Below are 22841 nucleotides of genomic sequence, written 5' to 3'. Positions count from 1 at the left end.
TACATAAAAATAAATCTGCAGCATCCTTTTAAGGTCACAAGTCGAGATGTTGGCAAGTTTGGTGAGCAGACTTAATGAAAATTTACTGAAGCTGTAAATATACATGTGCCAACAGATTGGCACCTTATTCCTTTGCTCCTTCTTGCAACTCAAAAAGTTCTTTAATTGTTATTACTTTTATTTTTAAATCAGCATTGCTGAAGAGCCAGAGAGGCTGAAAGTATTAACACATTTAGAAAAAACAACAGTGTAACAGTGTTTAGCATGAATGCTTGCTTAATTTTTAAAAATTTTTCATTTTATTTACTTTTTCCTTTTTTTGGTAAGGAGAAAAGTATTCAAGTCAAGAAAAATAATTGCAGTATTTTATTGTTTTTGGTTTTAGGACTCAGTCTTTTAATTAGTATTTTGCTCCATTCTTGAAGAGTATAAAGCAAAACATGCCTTCCTGGCTTCTAAATCCGTGGTTGGCCAAGGTTTCTCTCCTGGTGAGCCCCTTCTTTAGTTAATTACTGAGTGCAAGTATCTCATACCTATTAACTGCCCCCTTGTGTCTTCCATCCCTCAGCCAGTTATTTCTTTTCCACAATCCTTCTGAGATGGCTTTGATTTTTTTCCAATTTTCCTGTTTCCCTGGGATGCTCTATAACAACCAAATTTTCCTTGCAGGTCCAGGTTTAAATTCTGCTTTCCATTACAGCTTAAAGCTGTAAATAAAGCCCAGGGTGAAGCCCAGGTTTGATCCTGAGCACGAGGTGTGAGCAGCCCCGTGCTGCAGAAATGCCAACGTCATCAAAGCTGCCTCTCTGCAAGGAATTTTTGCTCTGTATTTTATTTTCATTTCTGCTTTCAGTGAATATTTAGTGAGCTCTGATTGCATAATTGAATTTGATAAACTGATGGTATGTGATTGATGAGAAAGTCAGGAATAAAAGATTAGAAGATAAAATTACTTCAAGGGTTTAAGTAAATCTTCCAGAGAGCCAGGGCAATTTATAAAGCATGCTATACTCTTTATAAAAATATTCCCGTAGGTCTATTAAATTTTAGCTTCTAACAGAACTGGATTGAGTTTTGAGAATCATTTTCATGTAATAACAGCTTGATTGTGATGCTTTAAATGGGAGATAGTTCTGAGTGGGCTGCAGCATCACTGGGTTTGGAATATTTGAGTAGGAAATGTAGGGCTGGATGACAGACTTGTGGGCAGCACTTTGTCTTCCAAATGCACCATTTTTTCCTTGGAAAGACATAAGTTAGGAGTAAGTGGATAATTCAGAGTAAGTAATGCAGGAGGTTGTGCTGCTGAGTCTGTAAATCACTGAAAACAAGGACCAACAAATGACTCGGTTTGGTGCAGGCACAGCTTCCCCTGTGCTCTCCCTCAGTGACTGAACTTTCTTTGGGAAGCAATAGTTTAGGGAGCTCATTCCAGGAGCCTCTGTACACGAGCAGGTAATTGTTGTTTTCGGGAGACTCAGCACTAATCATTTCACTTTACCAACTGAGCTCTGTTATCTTCCCCTCAGCACCAGCCCTGCTCCCAGCTGCTGTTTTCCATCTCCAGAGGAAGCCTGACACCTTTAATCTTACCAGAGTAGAATGTCTGAAACTCTCTTGGGAGGCTCCCCAAAATACCTTTGACAGGATTTAACATTTTCTCACTTGTTTAGAAATTCCTATGTAAAAATTTGCTTTTCACTCTGGGTAAAATAACTGTATTTCACAGGAACAGCCTCTAACTCCAACTTAATTTTTTTCTTTGTAACGTTTAAAATATTGGTTGATTTTACTAGTTAGGAGACAATGAGAATTGGGATAAGATGATTTCACAATAATTGCAGTCATTAAAACATCAACTAAAGAGAAGCTTTGCAGAATATATTCTCAGTCATGTAATAGTGTGGAGAAGTGTAAAAACTCTCCTTGGCTTGTCTGGGAATATCTGCTAGTTTGGAACTGTTCCAATTTTCTCATATGTTGAATTGTTGTAGCTTCCTATATAGCCAATTTAGAGAAGATACTGCTGATCTGCACTTGTCATAAATCAGTTTGTTTGAAAGACAGGTTATTTAAAATGCTACAGATCACAAAAGGACCCTACCCCAAATACAGTTTTTAATTCAGTTTGTTAGATTTCATTTTGTGTGCTCGTTTATAAGCATTGCCTTAAGACTCTGTGTTTTTTCTTTCTGCATAAATGACTGTGTTCCTGAAGTTAAATCCTAAAAACTCAGGAGACAACTAGTCAATCCAAATCATCAGATGAGAGGGGAGCTGTGGCTGATTTAGAGCCCATTGCAGGAGATATTTGGGGCTCCCTGGCCATGCTCAGCTGGAGCCCAGCTCTGCCCCAGGACCCTTCCATGACAAGGAGTCTGTGCTGCCATGTGCTCTAGAGCCAGAAAAATTCCCTGAGCAGGGGCAAAGTGAGAGATAAAGGCTTGGAGACTTTGACATGCCCAGGCTGGGCTGTGAGCCCCAGTGAACACCAGGGCCACTGGGAAACCACCTGCAGCACCCCCTGCCCCGAGCTCCTGGGGCTGTCCTGGGGCTGCCAGTGATTCTGTCACCTGGGGATTCAAAAATTCCAGCCAGCCTTGGACAGCACATGAGGGCACTTCACTCCAAACCGTAAAAAATAGGTTAAACTCTTTAAATAGCAAGTATAAAAATGCCTAAGCTTGTGTAAAAATAAATGTTTAAAGGAAGGTTTGCAGTTTAACTGAACCATTACTTGCACTGGGACAACATTTGTGTATCTTGGTTTTTTTTCTGTACTTTATAAAGTACACACACACAACCTTCACACTTTAAAGAAGAGCTCGTTATTGTCTACTTATTCAGTCTTATTAATATTTTGTATTAAATCTCTGACTTTGAATATAACTCCTATGTTTTGTGTGTAATCATAAAATCCTGGAGGTGTTCAGGCCAGGTTGGATGGAGCAACCTGGTCCAGTGGAAGGTGTCCCTGCCCATGGCAGGGGTTGGAACTGGATGAGTTGTAACATCCCTTCCAACCCAGTATAATCTGTGTTAATTTTGGTTATAGAAAGTATTTGTACGCTTCTAAAATTAAACCCATAGTTCCTCTACAGTTACAAGTAGAAATTTGAGACATGAAGTGTGAGAAATCTTCATCTTCCAGAGGTGACTGGTGTAGATCTCTAGCAGGTGTGGACTCAGAATCAATCTGTATTTGAGCAGAGCTTTGGCAATTTACCCATCAAGAATTTTGCTGCTTGGAATGTTTTATTTGTGATACACAAGAGTTTGAAATTACATGTGACCCTTGCATATTACTGAAGTACCCTAATTCAAAAATCTGTTAGTGGCTTCAGGTGATATAATTTAACACATTTTGGTTGGCAAGAACATTGAAAAATACATTAGACTTGTGAGGTGTTTTTTTTCTAAATTCTTTTCCCTATCAAGAATCTTCATTTACCCTGAGACTTTTCCTGCTGTGATAATCATTTCTATCCAAGATTACTCTTCTGGTTTCTATTCAAGAAATAAAAAAATAAAAAAAAAAGCTTTGAGTGGATTTAATCCTCAGAAAGGAGGAGGGGAAAAAAGCCAATAGGGTTGTTCACTGCCTGCCACAGCAGAAAATGTTGGAATTCTCATCTGGAGAATGAGTAAATATGGAGAAAAGCTTGTCTGAGTGGGCAAGGACAAAGTTTATCAAGATCTTGGTAATTCTGGCCCTAAAGGTAAAGCTTAGTTATGAATGCACTAGCACAAGCCTTAACTGAATCATGTTGTTTCTTGTTTTACCATGACTGTGTTTAGAAGAAATTAGCTAAATATCAGTAGTTTCTCCTATATGTTCCTAAATAGCCTCCAAACCCATTTTTTTCCTTTGTATTTCAGGGGATGTTGCACCATTCTTCAAGACAGAACCAGGCTTGCCCCAGACCCACCTGGAGGGAAACCGGCTGGTCCTTACCTGCCTTGCCGAAGGCAGCTGGCCCCTGGAATTCAAGTGGTTGCACAACGACACTGAAATAACCTCCTACTCCAGTGAATACAAGTAAATAACATCCATATCGTCACCTTCTGCAAGAGGGATTGCAAAAAACAACCCCAAACCAATCCCCACGCCCTCGGTTTCCCAATGCCTCAAAGAGCTTTGTAGACACAGACACAGGGGCTTGGGGGTTTATTATGAAAGCAGAGTTGGTTTTGTAAACAGATGAGATGAGATTCCTTTGCTAAAAACGAGATTTGGCTCTTCAAACTGCACGTCCTAACATGGAAATTTGAAGTACCAGAAGTGCCTTTTGCTGGAGATGTAATTTTTACCTGTGTTTGTGATAAACAGGAGACACATTCCTTAGCTAAATGTTACATGTGATGTGTGAACTCATCCTTGAACGGAGCCGAGCTCGCTGGGACTGTCGGTCTCCATCAGACCTACAGGAATGTGCTCTGCCTTGAATTCCGCACAAAACTTTCTGTTTCAGTTCTAGGAATTCCAAAACGGAGCTGATAATTTAACAAACTGCCCTTTAATGACTGTGCAGTTTGCCCCCGGGACCTCCCTGCTGCCTCCCTCCCCATCCCACAGAAATTCCATCAAACAGGAGAAAAACCTCAGTGTGGCTTATCAGAGCTCACTGCTGCTGATAGGCAGCACATGGCTGGCCAAGTGTCAACGTGCCAGACAGCCAAGTTTTGTCTGCTTTTCTCTGATGTGGGAGGATTGACTGGGTTTTCAGAAATTTAATTTTTTTTTAGGGAAATTTAATTTTTATGCAACTTATTTGGTGCTTTCAAATTTTGTAGAATTTGCCAGGTGAGTTCAGATGTTATGAGGGGTGGGTATGTGACAGAGAGAGCCCGGGTACAACACCTGTACCTTTTGCAAACCAAGTTAAATACTGCATTTTTGGGACATAAAGCTTAAGACGGGGAAAAATTAATGTTCCATCACTATATATAGAAATTGCTGTATAAATTGGTATGCAGCTAATGCAGATAATGATACAAAGTTCTATATTGTTACACAAAGTAACCCATAATTACTTTTCTCAAAGATTTTTAAAATTGTAACCCAGCACTAGTTCTATTGTTGATATTATTTACATTTACAGAGCAGTAGGGGAAAAATTCCCTCAAATAACTTTTTAAAACTTTTGGGGGTCATTTAGCATTTCAAGTATTTAGCAACTGTTTAAACCCAAGCATTTAGTTCTATATGAAGTTACCTAGAAATGCAAGACTTGATTTGGATGAGCCCTCTTAGCCCTTGCATCTATTGATGGTTGCTGCTTTCAAGCCTTTGGGATGTGGATTGCGAGCCACATGCACATAAAGAGGAGATTTGTGAACGCTTTCTAGAAAATGAAAAGATCTCTAATAGCACAACAAATCACAGAATGTTTGAGCGTGGCTTTGTGCAAATGCCACTTGTTTTGATCAACAGCAGCACAGTCAGGTGTGGTGGCTGGGTAGAAGGAGCAGCCCCTGACCATGTGAGATGCTGAGAGAATGGGAGGAAAAATGGTGTGGGAGGACAAACATGTGAACATGGAATGAACAGCAAGCAAAGGTTACAGCTCCAGCCCTGTAGGGGTGCCAGGCACTGGGAGATGACATTTCATGGTATTAGGAGAAACCTGAGTAAGAACGTGTGACATTTTGAAATAAGACCAGAGTGCCGTGGTATTTCTTAAACAAGTGGACATCCCAATACAAAATTTGAATTTTACTGTGTATGGCAGTGTGAGTGTGAGTCAGTTATTGGAACACCTTTCCCAAGCTGTGTGTGCACATACCTGCAATCAGTCCCTTGTTCCTTATATTGCATTTAATTTGTCCTTGTGAATGTCAGGTCATGATTCAAACCATATTTATTAATTCTGCATTTTTTTATATTGTTCTTATTTCTATTTCTTATTAAAAGATCTGGCGCAGAGGAAGGTGCTGGTTTATGATAATAAAATAATATTGATAGAAAATGTTAATTTAGAAATTGCATCCCTACTGCTACACCACAGCCAGAGATTAGCTAAACAGGATTTTGATTCTATAGAAATGCAGAGCTTTAAGATTCCAAAAAATGGCATAGGTGCATTAGGATGAATGAAAGCAAGGAAAATATATGCTCAGACATAAAAATTCCAGTTGCAAAATTCAACCTTTGACCCCATAACAGTTTGCTGTGCAGTTCTCTTGGGTAAATAGTCTGTTTAAATGCACGAATCTTCCCTGAGCAAGTGACTTCTGCTGCAATTTGAATCACCAATCAAAGATTTTTGGTAATTGATATTACTTAGTGTGTCTCAGTTAAAGTAATGTCTATATGGTAACAGGCTGAAAATACATTATTATAACAGCCCAAGTGAGTAAAGAACTAATTGGAGTCTTTGCATGGTGACATTGGTGACCCTGAGTGAGCAGCTCCTCTTTGTCTAACCAAGCTGGCTGTGTGCTCAGCCTGGCTCTAACAGTGACTGTGCATACAGCACTTTGTGTTAAGAATTTATAAAACAAGCTTATAAGTTCTTTGTGATCTGAGGTCCACGTTATGAAAACAATCAATGCTGTTGACTGCAGGAGCCATTTTGGCCATGTCTATAAGTTAAGAGACTTTAATGTTCAGGCAACGTCTTTTTTCTGTTTTCTTTTTTTTCCCCCCTCTTTGTTTTCTTTTGAGTTAAGTTCTGGACCAGGTGTGTCTGTCATATTTGCCTTTGTGGCCTGAAGATATTGATTTATTGGAATTCAAGAAACTAAGGTCATGTCTAAGCAGCCATACACTTTCAAGCAAAATCCTTAAAAGTATTTGGATTGGACACATTTCAAATTTGCTTCTTTATTTTAAAAGTTAGATCACTTGATCCATAAGTCTTTTGTTAAAAAGCTTGAGTAGATAAAAAGTAACATGAATATCTAATAAAATACACTTAGCTTTAATTCTGTATCCATAATTAGGACTATTAAATCCCATAGCCTATAGCTTCCCTTCTAACTCTTAGGACATTTAAAATTAAAATGAAGGTTTAAATTTTAGATTAGGAGTGAACTGTAAGAGTTGGCTGGGATTTCTCCTTAGGTGGCTGATGCCACTCCCTCCTGGAGCTCTTTGCAGAGGGGTGATGGAGCACATCAGGCTCGGGGACACTCCCCTGAAGCCTCTCTTTTCTGCTTGTCACTCTCCATGTCTCTGCAGAAACTTCCCAAACACCACGTTCTGCTTGGCTGTGCCACTCAAAATGAGGGAAAAGTCGGGGCTGACTTTCCAAAGTCCTTGCAGACATCCCCAGGAACCTCAGGGAGCCTTCCTGGCATCTCTACAATGGGAAGATCTGTCTTCAAAGTTTGAGCATAGACAAAAAATAAAGCAAAATTCTGTCTTGTCACTGTAAAGAATTGTATGAACCTTCGATTTCAGTTCATTCTGGGGAAGAAAGTCTTGTTTAGAACTTAGAAATCCTATTTATATCCCTTCTTGCAGGTCAGAAAACAAGTGGAATAGGAAAAGCATAGCACAAAAAGCAGTATCAAAGCTGTTAGGTCAATAGAAAAGTAGGTTTAAAACAATAATAAGACATATGAGGTGCATAAAAACTGTTTAAAATTGTAAACACAGAATCAGAAATTCCATCAATATTTATCCCTTGCCCAGGTTTGCAGTTTTCAAGTTAGTCTCAAACAGTATTCACACATGTCCTATCTCTTTTTTCCACTTCTGTTATTTAATTCTTCTAATTTTGACTGCTGTACCTGCACATTATACCCAGTAGGTCCACTGAGAATCCAGCTGCTCTAGGTTTTGGCTGCCTTGGAACTTCCAAGGTAGATGGGATTTTCACTGTAAATTTTTAAAAGATTTTCATTTCTTCAGGCAACATGTTAAGAATGTTTCCTGATGAAACTTTAATAAGTCAGAAAAGAAAACCAAAGTAGGACACTTCTGATCTAATTGATTTGTTTTGTCCTGGTGGTAGCAAAACTAACTCTGCATTACTGTCCTAGTACAGATGAATACTCAGGAAAGAGGCCTTTAATTTTGGTTTTATTTAATAGACAAGACATTAGCCAAGTGGGACACTAAATCTTTATGGAAGAAAGAAAGATTACAAATGTATAACTGTTGGGTAAAAAGAACTGTAAAAATTAATTTCCAGTATTTGTCAGAAACTTCAGGTTTTTTGGTTCTTTTGTTTTTGTTTTTGTTTTTTTTTATAATGAAGTTTTACAACAATCTTCTGCCTGGCAGAGAAGGAAATGATTTTGTAAGGAGCTTCTGTCCTATTGATTTCTATCCTCTGCCTTGTATTTTCACCTGTTGTCTCACTCCATTCCCCATGGTGAGGCTTGTCAGGCAAGAGGAATCAACACTCCTGCTTCAGAGTCATTATTTGTGTGCTGGGGTTGCTGTGACTCCCAGAAGAGCACAGGCTGGAATCTTCCTTTTCTTCCTGGTGCCAAGTGCCACAGCCACGGGGGGGAATGTGCTGGTGGCTCCTGAGGAGGTCCCAGCAGTGACCAGAGGAGGTCACAGAAGTCCCAGCTCACGCCCATGGGCAGCCAGGGGCTCCCAGGCATGTCTAAAGGTTGCCATGGTCCAGTCCCCTGTGTCTGGTGGTGTCATCCATGTGCTGGGGTCTATTTTGTGATGACACCAGAATCTTCTGCCTCTTTTGTTTTATGCTCCCTGATCCTGTTCAGGCATTAAGCTCTGCACGTGGGTGTGTACAGTAGATCTGAGTCTAAGAAGAAATGTTTTCTTTTAGTGGAATTAAATTTTGAAGATTAAAATTCAGCAGTTTTCCTTTTTCTTATCTTCCATAAAGACTTTCATTAATCCTGCCATAATATCTCCTGAAGGTGACTGGGGGAATATGTGCTTGTGATTAATGTTTGTTTAATGCAGGATTATCTCTATTATTCATGTGTGTTATTCCCATTAAAACTGTGCCTATCAGCTCATTTTCATGTTGAGCAATCAGATGTAGCTGAATGAGGAAGGTGAGATTAGTGGACTGAGTGTCTGTTTGAAGGGCAGAGCAAACACAAAGTACAGCACACGGTGGCACTTCCAGGATTCCTCTGAGTTTCAGTGGCCACACAGTGGAGCTTTCATTGGAAAGCTTTGATATTTCTTGCAAGTCTTCCTAATACCTACACTTACTCTTCTTGTGGCTCCTCTGAACTAATTACTGGCTTTGCCTTATGAATGAAGGTAGAGAAAAGTAGGGAAAAATATTTACGTGGCATTTATCATTTGCAGAACTGAAGACTGAAGGTATTTAATGGCATTTCATGTCAGCTGCCTTTTAAAAATCTCTATATAACAGGCAATAAATACTGTAACCAAAGACCTGACATTACTCAAGAATGCTGTTTGTAAGAAAAAATACAATAAGCATTTTAAAAAAAGTGTAAACCAGGAAGAAGTGCTCTCTAACTGTGCCTTTTTCCCCACAGGTACATCATCCCAGCTCTGCAGAGGGCTGATGCTGGATTCTACCAGTGCATCGTGAGGAACAGGATGGGGGCACTGCTGCAGAGGAGATCTCAAGTCCAAGTGGCATGTATGTCAGAGTGGGGGTCATTCTGTGACTCATTAGCTTCTTTTTGGGTAAAAAAAAAAAAAAAGATGTATGATAACATTTGTCAGTCTGAACAGGTGATAGATATCAGGTTTAACAAAATTTTAAATTACTGCCTCACAAGAAGTTTCATGCTTCAGTTATCATCTGGAAGCAGCTCAGAGCAGTGCAACCCTGAGTCTTTGAGCTGTTCTAGGCCATGAAAATGAGGTTGTTTGGAGATATCTGTAGCATGAGAAAACTGTTACACCTTATGGAATTAAGGAATGCCATGCACAAAACTGTCAAAACTATCAAAACAACAACAACAACAAAAAAAAAAAATCTAGAGAAGAGCAGCAGCATCTAAAATGGAATGGGATGTGGGGATAGCACCAGGAAGGTCTCACATCGTAATCCTTGTGGTACAAAATCAGCAGTTTTACAATAAAACTTTAAAAATCTGTTCTCAACACCTTTCTGAAGCAAACCCCCCCAGTGTTTGCCCCACTTCAGTAGGGACTGCAGAATTTTTGAAATCCAGCTGCCATTTGGAAAGTTAATTTTCTCAGGTGCTTGTGCTAAGGAATGTGACATAGTAAATGATCATATACGCTTGATTTCCTTTTTTTCATTTAACATACAGAAAATACAATTCAAGTAACTTTTTTGGAAATAATAATAAAATTAGGCATAATTCTTTTTCCAAAGTAGAAAGGAATAAAAGAAATTTTAAAAGAGATTTGTGTGCTGTGCCTAAGAAGTCTCAAACATGGATCAAATTTCTCCCCATCAGGGTCCGTAACTGGAAATTCAGTAGTAGTTAATGTCACTTGATAAGCAGAATATAGAGAAATTGAATTATTTATTGGATACCCAATTTGAAGGAACTGATTCAAGTTAATCTCTATATCAATGAGGGAAATTACATGGAATTTCCTGTGTTTTAAAATAAAACCAGTTGCAAATGATATTATGTAAGCTTTGGTATCATGTTCATCAGTTTACTGCATTACAGTAGATTTTGTTATCTGTAATGTCAGTAATATCAGTAATTTGATGTTTGGTCTCCCTATTGTTTCAGAGCTGCTGGGAGCTGAAGTAAAAATAAACTGCTGCTAAAATGGGGTTTTCCTTCCCTGACCTCAGCCAGCCCTTGTGCCCCTGCTGTCTGCTGCCCACGGGCTCACTGGGACCTGGCTCAGACCCTTGCAAGTGTTTTTCCAAGCACTCCTCAGCAGTTTTAGTGAATTCTGTCAGGTCACAGAGGATCTACTGGAAGCTGCTGTGTGTGAAGATGGAGTGAGGTGTGGGGGGAGCAGGGGAAGGGGAGGGTGAGATGCTTCTCCTTGGGCAGCACCGAGCCCCTGGAGGAGCTGCATGTCCAGGTGTGGTTTCAGGGGACAAAGGCTGTGGGAGCAGTCCCAGGGCAAGGTGTGCCCATTTCCTCCTGCATCCCACTAATCATTCCCACTCCTGCACTGCAGTGGAGCTCACCCCCTTTAGGCTCAGCAGGAAAACGTGTTTGAGCAGCTGGGAGCTGGGAGACTTCTCCAAAATATCTCCAAGAGCAACAGTTCTTTTGTCGGGCTGTTCAAGTTCTCTCCCAGCTCCTCCCTGTCCAGCCCTGTCCAGCTGTGCAAGCAGTTGTGCTGGCACAGTGCAGGGAGCAATTCCCGAGGAAGTCCTGGTGGGAACGAGATGAGAAGGAGACACAGGAATGCTTTTCCTTGATGCTGCTGAGGAATTCTGTCTCCTGAAATGACAGCTTTATTCCCTTCTGAAGGGAGGGGAAGGTTTGCAATGCAGAATTTTATCTCTCCAGACTGGTTTGGATGTGCTTGGCTGTTCTGGAGAGAGTAAGAAGTGCAATTGTTTACTTTTCTTCAGTTTTAATTTTCCCTCCATTTCATTTGTAGATCTGCATTGCTGAATGAGGCTAAAAGGTTTTCTCTTAAATCCGTCTGAATGAAGCAGTCTATGTATTAATGCATTTATTCGTTTATTTTCACTGATAAAGACACTGAGGCAAAGCAAACCAGATCTTGTGTGACTTGGGAGACCTTTAGTCTTGAGCCTTTGTGACATAAATGGCTTCTGTAGTGAAATTTCCAGTCAGATTTTCACTTTATTCCTGCAGATTAAAGTGTTCTACAGGTTTTAAATATCCTCTCTCTCCTTCACTCAGGGTTGCTACTGATGCCACGTGATTGTTGTCTGTCTTTTAATGGTTTTGATTTAAATTAATTGATTTAAGCTGTGTTGATGTAGTGAAGTTCCTGATATTTTATCATATATTGCTTTTTGGTTATTCTTCAAAATATCAGAAAGAAACATTCCAAGGGGTTCCTCAAAACATCTTAGCCACTCATCAAAACTTATGGGGAATTAAATATTAGTCTTTTAACTCAGAAGGGTTCACAAGAAATGCTATTTTTGCCAGTGAGTAGAGGATGTTTCCCAATACACTTCAACTCAAGATCTCTAGTGAAAAATTGAAAAATGTAATTATAATGGCACTGAGAAAGATCTGAGATGTTTTCCATGTCCTAGATGTCTGAAGTAGCAGGGAACTTGTTAAATAATTAAAAAAATATCCTCAACACATGCTAACATATTAGTTAACTGAATGGGAATAGATATTTGTGAAAAAACTGCTGAGTAAATCTTAATTACAGGATGGACTTAAAAACTCCTGGATTGTGAAAACTATAAAATAATCATATGACAGTGAAGTTAATTAGATCCACCTCCGCAGTTTGAAATTTCTTTTCAAGTAGCTGATCTGATTACAGTTGTAAGGAATCTGGAGCAGCAGAGGAAGTACAATGCTGATTATGTCTGAATAAATAACTTGAAAATCACAAAGATGATTAAAGCTTCTTTAAAATACCATGTGTTTTTAATTTCTGCTCTTGTTCTGTCTCTTCTCATCTCCTGCCGTTCACGGACCTGATAGTAGTAATTTTTTTTCTGTGTCCTTTGCATCCCTCTCTGCAGCACAGAACTTGTAGAGAACCCTGTTGTCCTTAAAAAAAAAAAAAAGGAAATTCAGTGACAGAAGGTAGAATAGTTCTCTGTTTTGTTTGTGTGTCAATTACCTAGTTTAAATCAAATTAAAATGCAGAGAAGTTCTTTGGAGGGTGAAGAAGAGCCTACAGCCCTGTTCATTTTAATGTGTAAGAATGCAGTAAAGAAAGCAATGGAAAAACAAGAAAAAAACACTCAGTGAATTTTTCCAAGGTCTCCTCAGATACCTGAACTTGCCTGTGAAATAAAGCCTGCAGAGGCAGTAGTTCTGCAAGGGTGCTATCATTTCTTCCATTAAAATTATTGTTAAAAGCTGCTCTAACAATAGGGATGCTCTATTGACTTTAGAAATTTGAATTTGAAATTTGAAATAGAAATTTGAAATGTTGTGCCAGAAGAGCTGATAGCCCCCAGCATGACCTTGGGTTCCAGGATAATTTTGGGATCCTTGCCTAGCTCTGACTCTCTGTTGGCCGAGCTGCTTGTCTTGATAAAAAACCAAAAAGATGACCAAGAAATGGACACATTTGTACATACAATGAGCATCCATTTGAATTGCAGGGGTTTCTTTTTTATTGTTAAGGATTTATCTGAAAAAAAAACCCAACCAAACAAAAAACCAAAGCAAACAAACTTCCATTAAAATGTCATTTTCAGTGAAACCCCTCAGTTATAGCCCAAGAACACAGGGACCACTCAGGGCTGCTCTGCCTGTGTGCACCAGCAGCACTGGGGTTTCATCTGCCTCTGTAAACCAAAATCCAAACTGTCCCATGATCCAGTGTCCCAGGAGGAATTATCAGTGCCAGTGATTGTTGGGAAACACGGTGATTTCTCTGTCCCCTGAAAAGAAATGGGAAGAAAGGCAAAACTCCTCATTTTTATCCTTTTTTTTTTTTTTTTCGCAGACATGGGAGATTTCATGGACACAGACCAGAGGAAAACAGTGACTGAAGGACAAGCTGCTGTTCTGAACTTCCCACACATCCTCAGCCATCCGAGGCCCCAAGTGACGTGGTTCAGAGACGGCCACAAGATTATACCAAGCAGCAGAATGTGAGTCAATTTAAAGCTCAAAATACACCCACCCTAAAATATGATTAATTATATTTGATAACACAGCTTACATTTTAAGTACACTAATTAAGGTTTAAAGAGAATAAAGTAGTCGTGTTCATACTAAGTTTGAGATAAATTGCTATTTTAAGACTGTCTCTGAACTTCTGAAGCAGTTTGACAAAATAATTCATGTGGTTTTAATGGTCCTGGTGCAGCATAAGGGCCTGGATGTGCAGAATGTCTGAGCTTCCTTCACGCTATTCATTTCCATGATGCATTTTGGAAAAAGGAATGTTCATCTCTCAATTATGTTTACTTGAGTGCACTTAGTGAATGCTGAGATTTTTTTCTTTTAATACATGAATTTGTGGGATTGGTTGCAGAGTTATGCTTAGTACTATTTTCCTCACGATAAAATTCCAGTTATTGTTTATTCTTTTCATTATTTTTTAGCCAACAATGACAGTTTTATTTATTTTTCACTAATTAGCAGCTCACCCCTAATGACACAGCACTTGCACTTTGATTAGTTATTATCTCAAGGTGTGCTCATTTATCCTGTTCTGAAAGAGTTATGAGGCCACCCCATGTTTTTATCTGCACAGTTTCATTCCAAGATTGAAGGGCTTGGCTGTAACATTATAAAACATGGATTAAATCTTGTCTCATTTCTTAGAAAGCTGTTGAAATTCCAGGAATGTTGCTAGTTGGTTTTTAACTGTGCATTCCATTTTCGTATATTCGAAGGGATAGATGTGCTAACAAATGATGGTAATGGAATATTGCTGTGTTCCAGGAGTGCTGAGGCTTTAGGGTTCATATTAGAAAGGGAAAACGTCTTTTAAATTTGACTTTTGCTCATCTGTACGGTATATTTTACTGCTATGTGCCTTTTTGAAACCTGAAAGCTGGTATTAGAGTAGCTTTGAAACTGTTAAAATTAGTATTGCAAGGATGTGAAGAAACAATGTAATAATTTATGAATAATTTAATAGTAATTTGATGGGAAGCAGCTGGAAGATGAAACAATGGGTTCCTGGGCAATCTCTTGAAGAGAGCTAAGTGACAAATCCTGAGTTATTAACCATTAAGGATCTACTTCTCCCACTTCTGCCACATTACAAATTTTGTGTTGTTGATGCTGAGAATACACAAATCAGGAATTTGCAGATAGTGACAAGGCATTGTTATCCTGGTATCTGGGAGTTTCTGGGGAACCCATACAGGGAACAGAGTGACCAAGGCAAGCCTGCAGTGCCTGAAAATGATATTTGCCTGAGTTCTCTTACAGTTTGGGAAAATTGTAAGTAGAGCTGTGTATGTCATGTATTTGTTAATATAAAGATCCTGATTTTCACCTGCTGTGCTTTCCTCTTGCCCTTACCCCATTAGGATTGCTGGGGTAAAATCACCTGTAACTGTGATGGTGCTTACAAACGGGAGAACTGCAACACTGGCTGCAGCAGGGGTGAAATACACCTCGGGATTTCCATATAAATTCCATTTCCCTGGTCAGAAATTCTGTCTAAAAGGAAGATTTGAGGACATTTTTCTGGCCTGTGTAGGAATCTCTGAGTACTTCTGCAGCTGAAATGCCCATGCTGGAAGTGTGAGCCTCCTCAGAAGTTTGATAGATGGTGCACAGTGAGTCTGATACAGTCAGCAAGTGACAGATTTATGGTGCACACACCAATCATCAGAGCACCCTGTGTGCAGTAGGTCTCAAAATACTGGAAAAACCAGAGAGCATCCTCTCACATCTTGCTGTCCATGAGATTTGGGATGTAAATATGGCAGCCCTATAAATCCAGGAAAGCTGACACCTGGAGAGGAGGCATGTAAACCTGTGAGAAATGGAGAAACATCTTGTGGGAGCTGTTTCATTACCTGTGGAGCGAGTTGTGCATTTCACACGTTTTCTGTGCACCAGGAGGTATCAATTTCCCTGATCAGTTTAGCCAGTGATCCAGTTAGGCTGATGCATCAATCTCACTGGATCTCCTGCTAAACTGATCAGGGAAATTGATACAAACACCTTGTACGATGCTCTTTAATCTGATTAAAAGTACCTTATATTGCTAAATCAATATAAAGCTTTTTTAATGCTCTTAAACAAGCTTACAATGATTTGGCAGAATCAATCAGCCATAATTTCATGTGTCAGCTGTAATAATGATTTCTAGGAGTGACATTGCTATGGTGCAAGAGGAGTGAGGACATAAACAGCACTAAAAATGGGGAGAACTGTGATGGTTATTGTGAAATTTGTTCAAATAGTTGGTCGAATTAAGTCTTACTCATGTAAAATTCACATGTGCTTAACACTGCACCATTTTTATGCCATAAAAATGATCCTCATGTTTGTGTGCATGGATTCATCTCACTGATGTGGAATCAGAGTTGTCCTTAGGTGAGAGGTATAAAGGATCAAAAGTAACACGAGTTCTGAGAATAAAAAATAAGGTATTTCTTGAGCTGTTTCAAGGAATGTCATTTAATTGGCTCTGCAGTAAGTCTTCCCTAGGAGGTTTAAGATGGTAAATGCTGATGTATTTCTCTGTCCCTGTGTACCAGTATTTAGGACACTTATGCCAGCTATTCAGCATCTCTGGGCAACCTGTGCCAGGGCCTCACCACCCTCAGCAGGGAAAATTTCTTCCCCATATGCACCCTCTTTTAAAGTTTAAAACTGTCCCCTCTTGTCCTATCACGATGTGCCCTTGTCAGTTGTTCAGGGTGGGGGGGAGGAAAGATTCAGTGAATAGCTCTGGTTTCACCTTTTTTTAGATCCTACTCTGAGAGCGTGCATTTTCTGTGACATTTTCTGGGAGAAAGTTTCCTTTGGGACACAGGCAATTTTTTTTTAAACTGCACACTTTATTTAATTTAGCTGCTGGTGTTACTCATAGTGGAATTTTGCAGCAAATAACCATATATTAGTGCCTGTCCTAATGGTGTTGGTAATATTTTGTTAAAGTCTCTAGATAAAAACAAGAGTAGGATATCAAGTTGCTCTTAAATGTGTGGGCATGTAAAGTCAACAAATCCCTGTATAATACATAAATGTGAAGCAAATGGCCTGCACGTACTCCTGGGGTTGTTGTTATAGTTTCTGACTTAAGGAAACTAACAACTCTGCAGCAGAGTCAGTGGGACATGATGGTGGGTGTTTAAAAATTTAAGTCCTAAAAGTCACTGTCACCCCCTCCTCGCTGAGTGCAGTGTGGGTGTACATTCATTTCAGCTTTCATGCTTTCTCTGTCACCAAAGCCTCAGCCTGGTGTTTTCAAGAGGTGTTTCTAGAACAGAAAGAAACTCTGTACGTGCTGGAAAAGTATGAAGTGCAGAATTGGAGAGGAGACCAAAAGTTCAAGAATGAGAGAAAATGAGCAAGGAGAAGAATTAGGGTTTGAGGTGTTTGTTATTATTCTACATTCCCCAAGAAGTTCTAGAAGATACTTCACATTACACCCAGACAGATTCATTTCCAAATACACCAGCAGAGAAATGTGGAGTTACAGCTGCACTGTTACACAGGGTCTTGACTGATGGGATGATTTTGCCTGTTTCCCTGCACATCTTACCAAAACCAGCAGCTCTCTAAAGGTGACTGCATCAAAAGAAATTGCTACTCTGGGATATCAAGTATTCTGCTTGCCTTGCCTGCCTGTACTTCATCAGGCTTAAAAGCAAAGCACATTTAAGTTTCTTTACACGAGCACAAACAATACCTTGGAGAGGCACAAAGGACAGTATCACCATCAAGGTCTACAATTGCCTTTCACTTGTGGCATTGAGGAATTAAATTCTTAGTACTCTTAGAGGATTTTTTACGTTTCTCTAAGTGAAGCACTTTTCAGAGAAAACGTTCATTCCAGCCATCAATTCACTTAATTCACTTTCTTTAAGAAGAAAAGTTCTATGCAGATGTTACTACTGTCTTCATTAACTTCCTTACAGTGAAATTGCTCTTCCCCAAGTAAGCTGCAGTTAGATGAATATTAAGTCATGTTTTTTGACAATGAAATTATGTCTCATACAAAACAGGAAAGTTCATTTTTGGTGTATAAAGGCACTTTCTGGCATCCCTTTCAGCAGGATGGACATTTAGTCAATTAACTCCTGAGGAACCAAAAGACTTCAAAAAAAGCACTTCATCCCCCTAGGCAGGGATGCAGAATTGCATTGCCTTCAGGTACACGTGGGTTAATATCTGTGCTTTGCACTCAGATCAATTCATTTTCGGATGCATTTGGTCTTTATTAACTCTTAGAGACTGAAGTTGCTGGCAGACTGTGGAAATTAAAATACATTAAGCACAAGCAACTCCCTCATGACTTCCTGTGGTTTTGAACACTCACAATACTTCACAAATAGACAAAGATGATGTAAACTTATTAGACCTTTGTTAAAGTAAAATTGTAAATATATTAATGGCAGCCTTGGAAAAGAAAAAGTAGCTGTAGCTAAGTAGGCTTTAAAAGATGAGAAAAATTAAAGTGTCTAGGAATAATACATCAAATTTGGGGCTGATAATAGCATTAGATTAGGTTTTCCTTTGATGATAGCAGCTGACTTAATGTGCCATGTATATATTTTTCACTTTAAACCAAACACTACTTCATTTTTCTATGAGCAGTTCTAGTGGCACTGAGCATCTCTCTGCAAATACCAGCCTGTCATACAACTTAAGCCAGTTGCACATAATTACTTTTCACATACACTGGATAATACTTTCATTAAGATTGTGATGATTATCATTACTGAACAATAAATTCAGAGACTGTCAACTCTACAATGTATTAGCTGAGCAATAATTTAAAAAATAAAAATATGCAGATCTCCTCTCTGCTGACATCATGGAGTGACACTTCTTAGCAATAACATGTGGAAAAGTCCTTTAATATTGTGTTTATCTGCATGTATCTTTCACAGGCTCCACATTAAGGTCAGTACCTGAAAAAGGAGAATATTTGGTAGAGTTAAATTATTACCTTAAACTACCACCCAGTAATTCATTTATTTAACCAAACTTCTGCACTGAGTAACTTCAGTTTGGAGGAATCGTGTTCCAGTCGTTTCAGTGTTATCCCCAAGGCCTGTATGGATATGAGGGACTGTGGGGAAATCTCCCATCATCTCTTGGAGTGCTCAGTTTGAGGAGTGCTGGCACTGTCAGGGGCTGTGTGAGCATCACTGTCTGTCAGGGCTGCCGTGGGTGTCACCGTGCTCAGCAGAGGGGAACAGCAGCACCCCAGGGGCAGCAAATCCCAGGATTATTTCCCAAAGCTGTTTGACTTGTCTGGATCCAACCTCACTGCTTTCCTCTCTGCACATCGTTTGTTTGCCACGGGTTTTAAACACACGTGTCAGAAATTAATGGATTCAGACCTCTCAGCTTCCCGGGTTGTTGTTGTTCGGTTCGGTGGAGGGGGAGGAAGGCTGGGGTGGCACCTGGGGACCTGGGGATGCTGAGAGCAGAGTGGGTGGCAGCAGCACAGCCCTCGGAGGTGGGAGAGGGACAACAGCGAGAAAACATTGCTGCCAAAAAAAAATGCCTTTTAGCAAGGCTCATTTGGAAAGGGATTCTTCCCAGGAGAGGCACTCGGGCTGATGAGATGAGAGGCACATTTTGGGATTTGACCAATATGTTTCATTACAAATTTGGACCACAAACCACAGAGGGTTTTGTAATGTATGTTTTTTTCATAAGCCAGGGGAAGTTGCTGCCATCACAGTAGCGCTGGAAAATCCATATCTTTGCTAGAAAAAAAGAGGATGCTTGGAACTAATATTGTGTTTTAATGGGCCTCAGCTGCTCACAGTATCTTCCAGGACAATCTTCAGCAGCCGTAAATTTCAATAAAACTTCAAAGATCACTGTCTAGGAGGAAAATCTGACTGCTGGATATTGTTTTTCCTATGATGATCACATATAAAGAACAAAATCATTTTATGTGCCACTACCCTTATTAATCATAGATTTGGAATTTGTAAAACAAAGGCAATGGAAGTGTCACTAGAAGGAAACCTTTTTTGCTCTAAGTATGATTTACTTATCACAGCTTGCAGTGAAACTGATTTATGAGTTTGTTGATTTCTGGGGACAAATGTACTTTGAGAAAGAAAATATGGACTGTGAAAGAAGTGTTAATAGCATAACTCTTTGAAAGTGAATTATATACTATTTTTAAAAAATCATCCTCAGTCTAGAGGTGGGTAAATATGAAGACTCATTGTCATCGTATTTTGAGGCTCACTTTTTGCATCTGCTGCATTTTCTAATCAGAACTACACATGCTATTAGGGACAAATCACGAATATAATCCTTTAATAACTAATGTGCTTTTGCAGAAAACCATTTTTCTGTCAATCTTTGAACTACTGTGCCTACAAATGGAAATATTTTAATATGCAGCCAAGATAAGACTATTTAAAAGTGTCACAGTCATTCTTAAGAGTAAATATGCAAAAGAAAACTATTGCTTTATGCTTAAAAAGTGGCAATTGTTCACAAATCCCTGGGAACAATTTATCTCCCGTGGCCCCTCACATATCTCTGCCTTTATGGAAATAGATGCAAAACGCCTGTGATTTATCAAATATAGCGAAAGGTAATGTCTTATGTTTACCAGTAAACTTTTATTAATCAAAACTGACTGAAGTAAAATGTATCTGTCAGTACTTCTGGCTCTGTACTACAAAGGACTGTTAATTTTCTTTCTATGCAGGAAAGGACAAATTCTGTCTTGCCCCATGATTCCAGTGGATTTTTATGTGATGTGAAAAGGTGCTAACACATTTAAGTTCGTAGCTTTAAGATACAGGTTTATGTGGAACACTTTAAAAGCCTTTCATTTTGGCAGATTTACTTTTATAGTGAAAACTGCTGTATGATTCAGGAAGGAAAAAAAAAAAAAAGCAAACCCCAAAACCACAGAACCTGGCACTCTGGGGATGTATTGTGGCTTTTGTGGTTGATTTGCATCAAGTCTACTTTGTTAACAGTATTCAACTTGAATTTAAAGAATTTGCTACATGGGAGCAAATGCGAAGCAGTTCTACATTAATTAGTGCTGCAGGGAGAGGCAGGACTGGCAGCCTGTGCCTTATCCCGGGTGCCCAGAGTGGAGCTGCTTTGTGCTTGGCCTTCACCAAACAGCTTCCAAATGAATTTAAATCCATTGCAAACGTGCTGTCTGCTGTTCCATGGGGCAGTCTGATCCGTGTGAGACGAGGCATTTTTGGCTCTGCTGAAACTTTGCGAGGGCATCTTGTAATAGAAGTGAGAAAACAGTCGAATTCTGCCAAAATTTGTGTGAAATCGATTTATCTGCTGCTTGTTAGTGCTACCTTTTATTCCATAATACACACCTGTGGCTATTTTTATGTATTGCATAATACATGTTTTACACGAAAGGACCAATTCTAGACATAGACAAGGTAAATGTTTATTGGGTGAGCACAGCCATCATTTGCTTGCTCAGCTTCACTCTCTTTGCTTTTCTCTCTAAATTCCCTCTTTGCTTTCCTCTCTAAATTCCTGGCCCTCGAGTGGGGAAAGAGTGTTATAGGTCAACCTGCTTTTCATCATAGCAGGGCAAAGGGAAAGGATAAGGAGTGGAAGTGCTGGAGGAAATCTCTTCCCTCACCTCTCAGGAGTGTCAATGTCCCGGGAGTGTGGCCCTCACTTTTCTTTAGTTTCTTCCCCAAAAATTCTTGCTGAGCTTCTCAACCCAAACTCCCAGCAAACCCCCTGTACTGCCACTCATCCATCCCAGACCTGTGTCCCTCCCAGAGCTCCCCTGCTCTGGAAAACTGAACATTGCTGGCGTTTATTTCTGTTTGTTGTGGCTTATTTGAAGAATCAGGACCTGATGTGTCATTGAGAAATAACACAGGAGAACAAATATCCAGCAATTTCAAGCTTGTATATGCCTGGCTCCTTGAATTCTCAGAATTGAGGTCTAAAGGAGACCTTATTTAGGAAAAGCACTTGAAAGCATGGCAACTAAGGGCTGTACAACAACATTTTTTTATTTTCTTCTAAAACCTCAAAGCCTATTCGCTTTATAAAATGGGGTTTTGCTAGATTTTACTCAATGATTTTTTAAGAAACTGCATTTGCTGTTGTCATTCAGCGACCACGACCATTTGCAAGAATTTGAAGAACTCTGCTGCTGCCTGCCAGCTGCCATGTGCTCCTTCCCTGCTCCCTGCATAAAACCTCCCTGCTGCAAGAGGACTGCAATACTTTCATAGTAATCACTAGTTCAAATCACTGATTATTTTAAAACATCAAATCTCATTTTTGGCAATCCATCATCTGTTTCCATGGGAACTGAAACTGGCCTCAGCAGCCACAAGAAGCAGAGTTTATTGGGATACTTACACATTTCAATGGCTGTTGTTAGACAGCTGCATTTTCTGTTTACCCAACAGATATTGCTGCAACAACCTCATAATACACTTTAAAAATTCTACATACATTTCATTTTAATGCATTTATGTCTTTATTCATATTTTTCACAACTTGGCAGAAATATTATGATGGGGGAGAAGGAAATGTCAGTAATTTCCATCATATGCAGTCAATATTGGATGTTTCCATGCAGTGTCTTTACTAGTGTTTTAACTAGGGCTGTGACAAAAAAGAATGGGAAAATGCCCTGCCTTGAGGGCCTAAAAATAGGTGGAGGCTCCCACTTTTCAGGTGCAGCATTGTCCCTTGATAGTCTTATCCCAGAGTTTCTGCTTTCCAAAGTCTGATTTCCTCCATACCTTTTGCCCCAGAGTAACCATTTCCCCAATCCTGCAGCTCATCTTTCTGCTCCAGAGCTCAAATTCTCCTCATTCTGCTATTTCACCACCATTTTTAACCCCCATTGATCAAATCAGCAAAGAGTAGCAGTGTGGATTTGAAAATATTGTTTTGCTGTAGATTTGTGTGGAGTATTTCAGTATCAAAAGGAGTAACTGGGCAACTAACTGAGTATAGTATTGATATGAATATGTATCAGCTTTTTAAAGTTTTCTTCCAACTGCTTTTGAGTGGAAATCATTATTTTGGAGCTTGGCATTATTTTGGTTCAGAAGTGAGGCAGCTATTTAAGACAAATCTCAAATCTTGAGAAACTGTTCTACTCATGGGCCTTCCATCAAACAACCAACCCTCATCTTCTCCTATCTTCTAATTCTGATTTT

General features: G+C 39.5%; 1 protein-coding gene across 1 annotated transcript in view; it reads left to right on the top strand.

Moving 5' to 3' along the window:
* SDK1 (sidekick cell adhesion molecule 1) overlaps positions 1–22841 on the top strand; it is a 389602-nt gene that overhangs the window by 104464 nt on the left and 262297 nt on the right. The window contains exons 2-4 of the mRNA XM_014870500.2: positions 3880–4039; positions 9445–9551; positions 13487–13634. Of these exons, the coding sequence (XP_014725986.2) occupies positions 3880–4039; positions 9445–9551; positions 13487–13634 (415 nt within the window). The remainder of the gene's footprint in view (positions 1–3879; positions 4040–9444; positions 9552–13486; positions 13635–22841) is intronic.

Source organism: Sturnus vulgaris, chromosome 16, assembly GCF_052056855.1.
Source record: "Sturnus vulgaris isolate bStuVul1 chromosome 16, bStuVul1.hap1, whole genome shotgun sequence".
NCBI classification, from domain to species: Eukaryota; Metazoa; Chordata; class Aves; order Passeriformes; family Sturnidae; genus Sturnus; species Sturnus vulgaris.
This window is presented reverse-complemented; position numbering and strand designations above follow the sequence as displayed.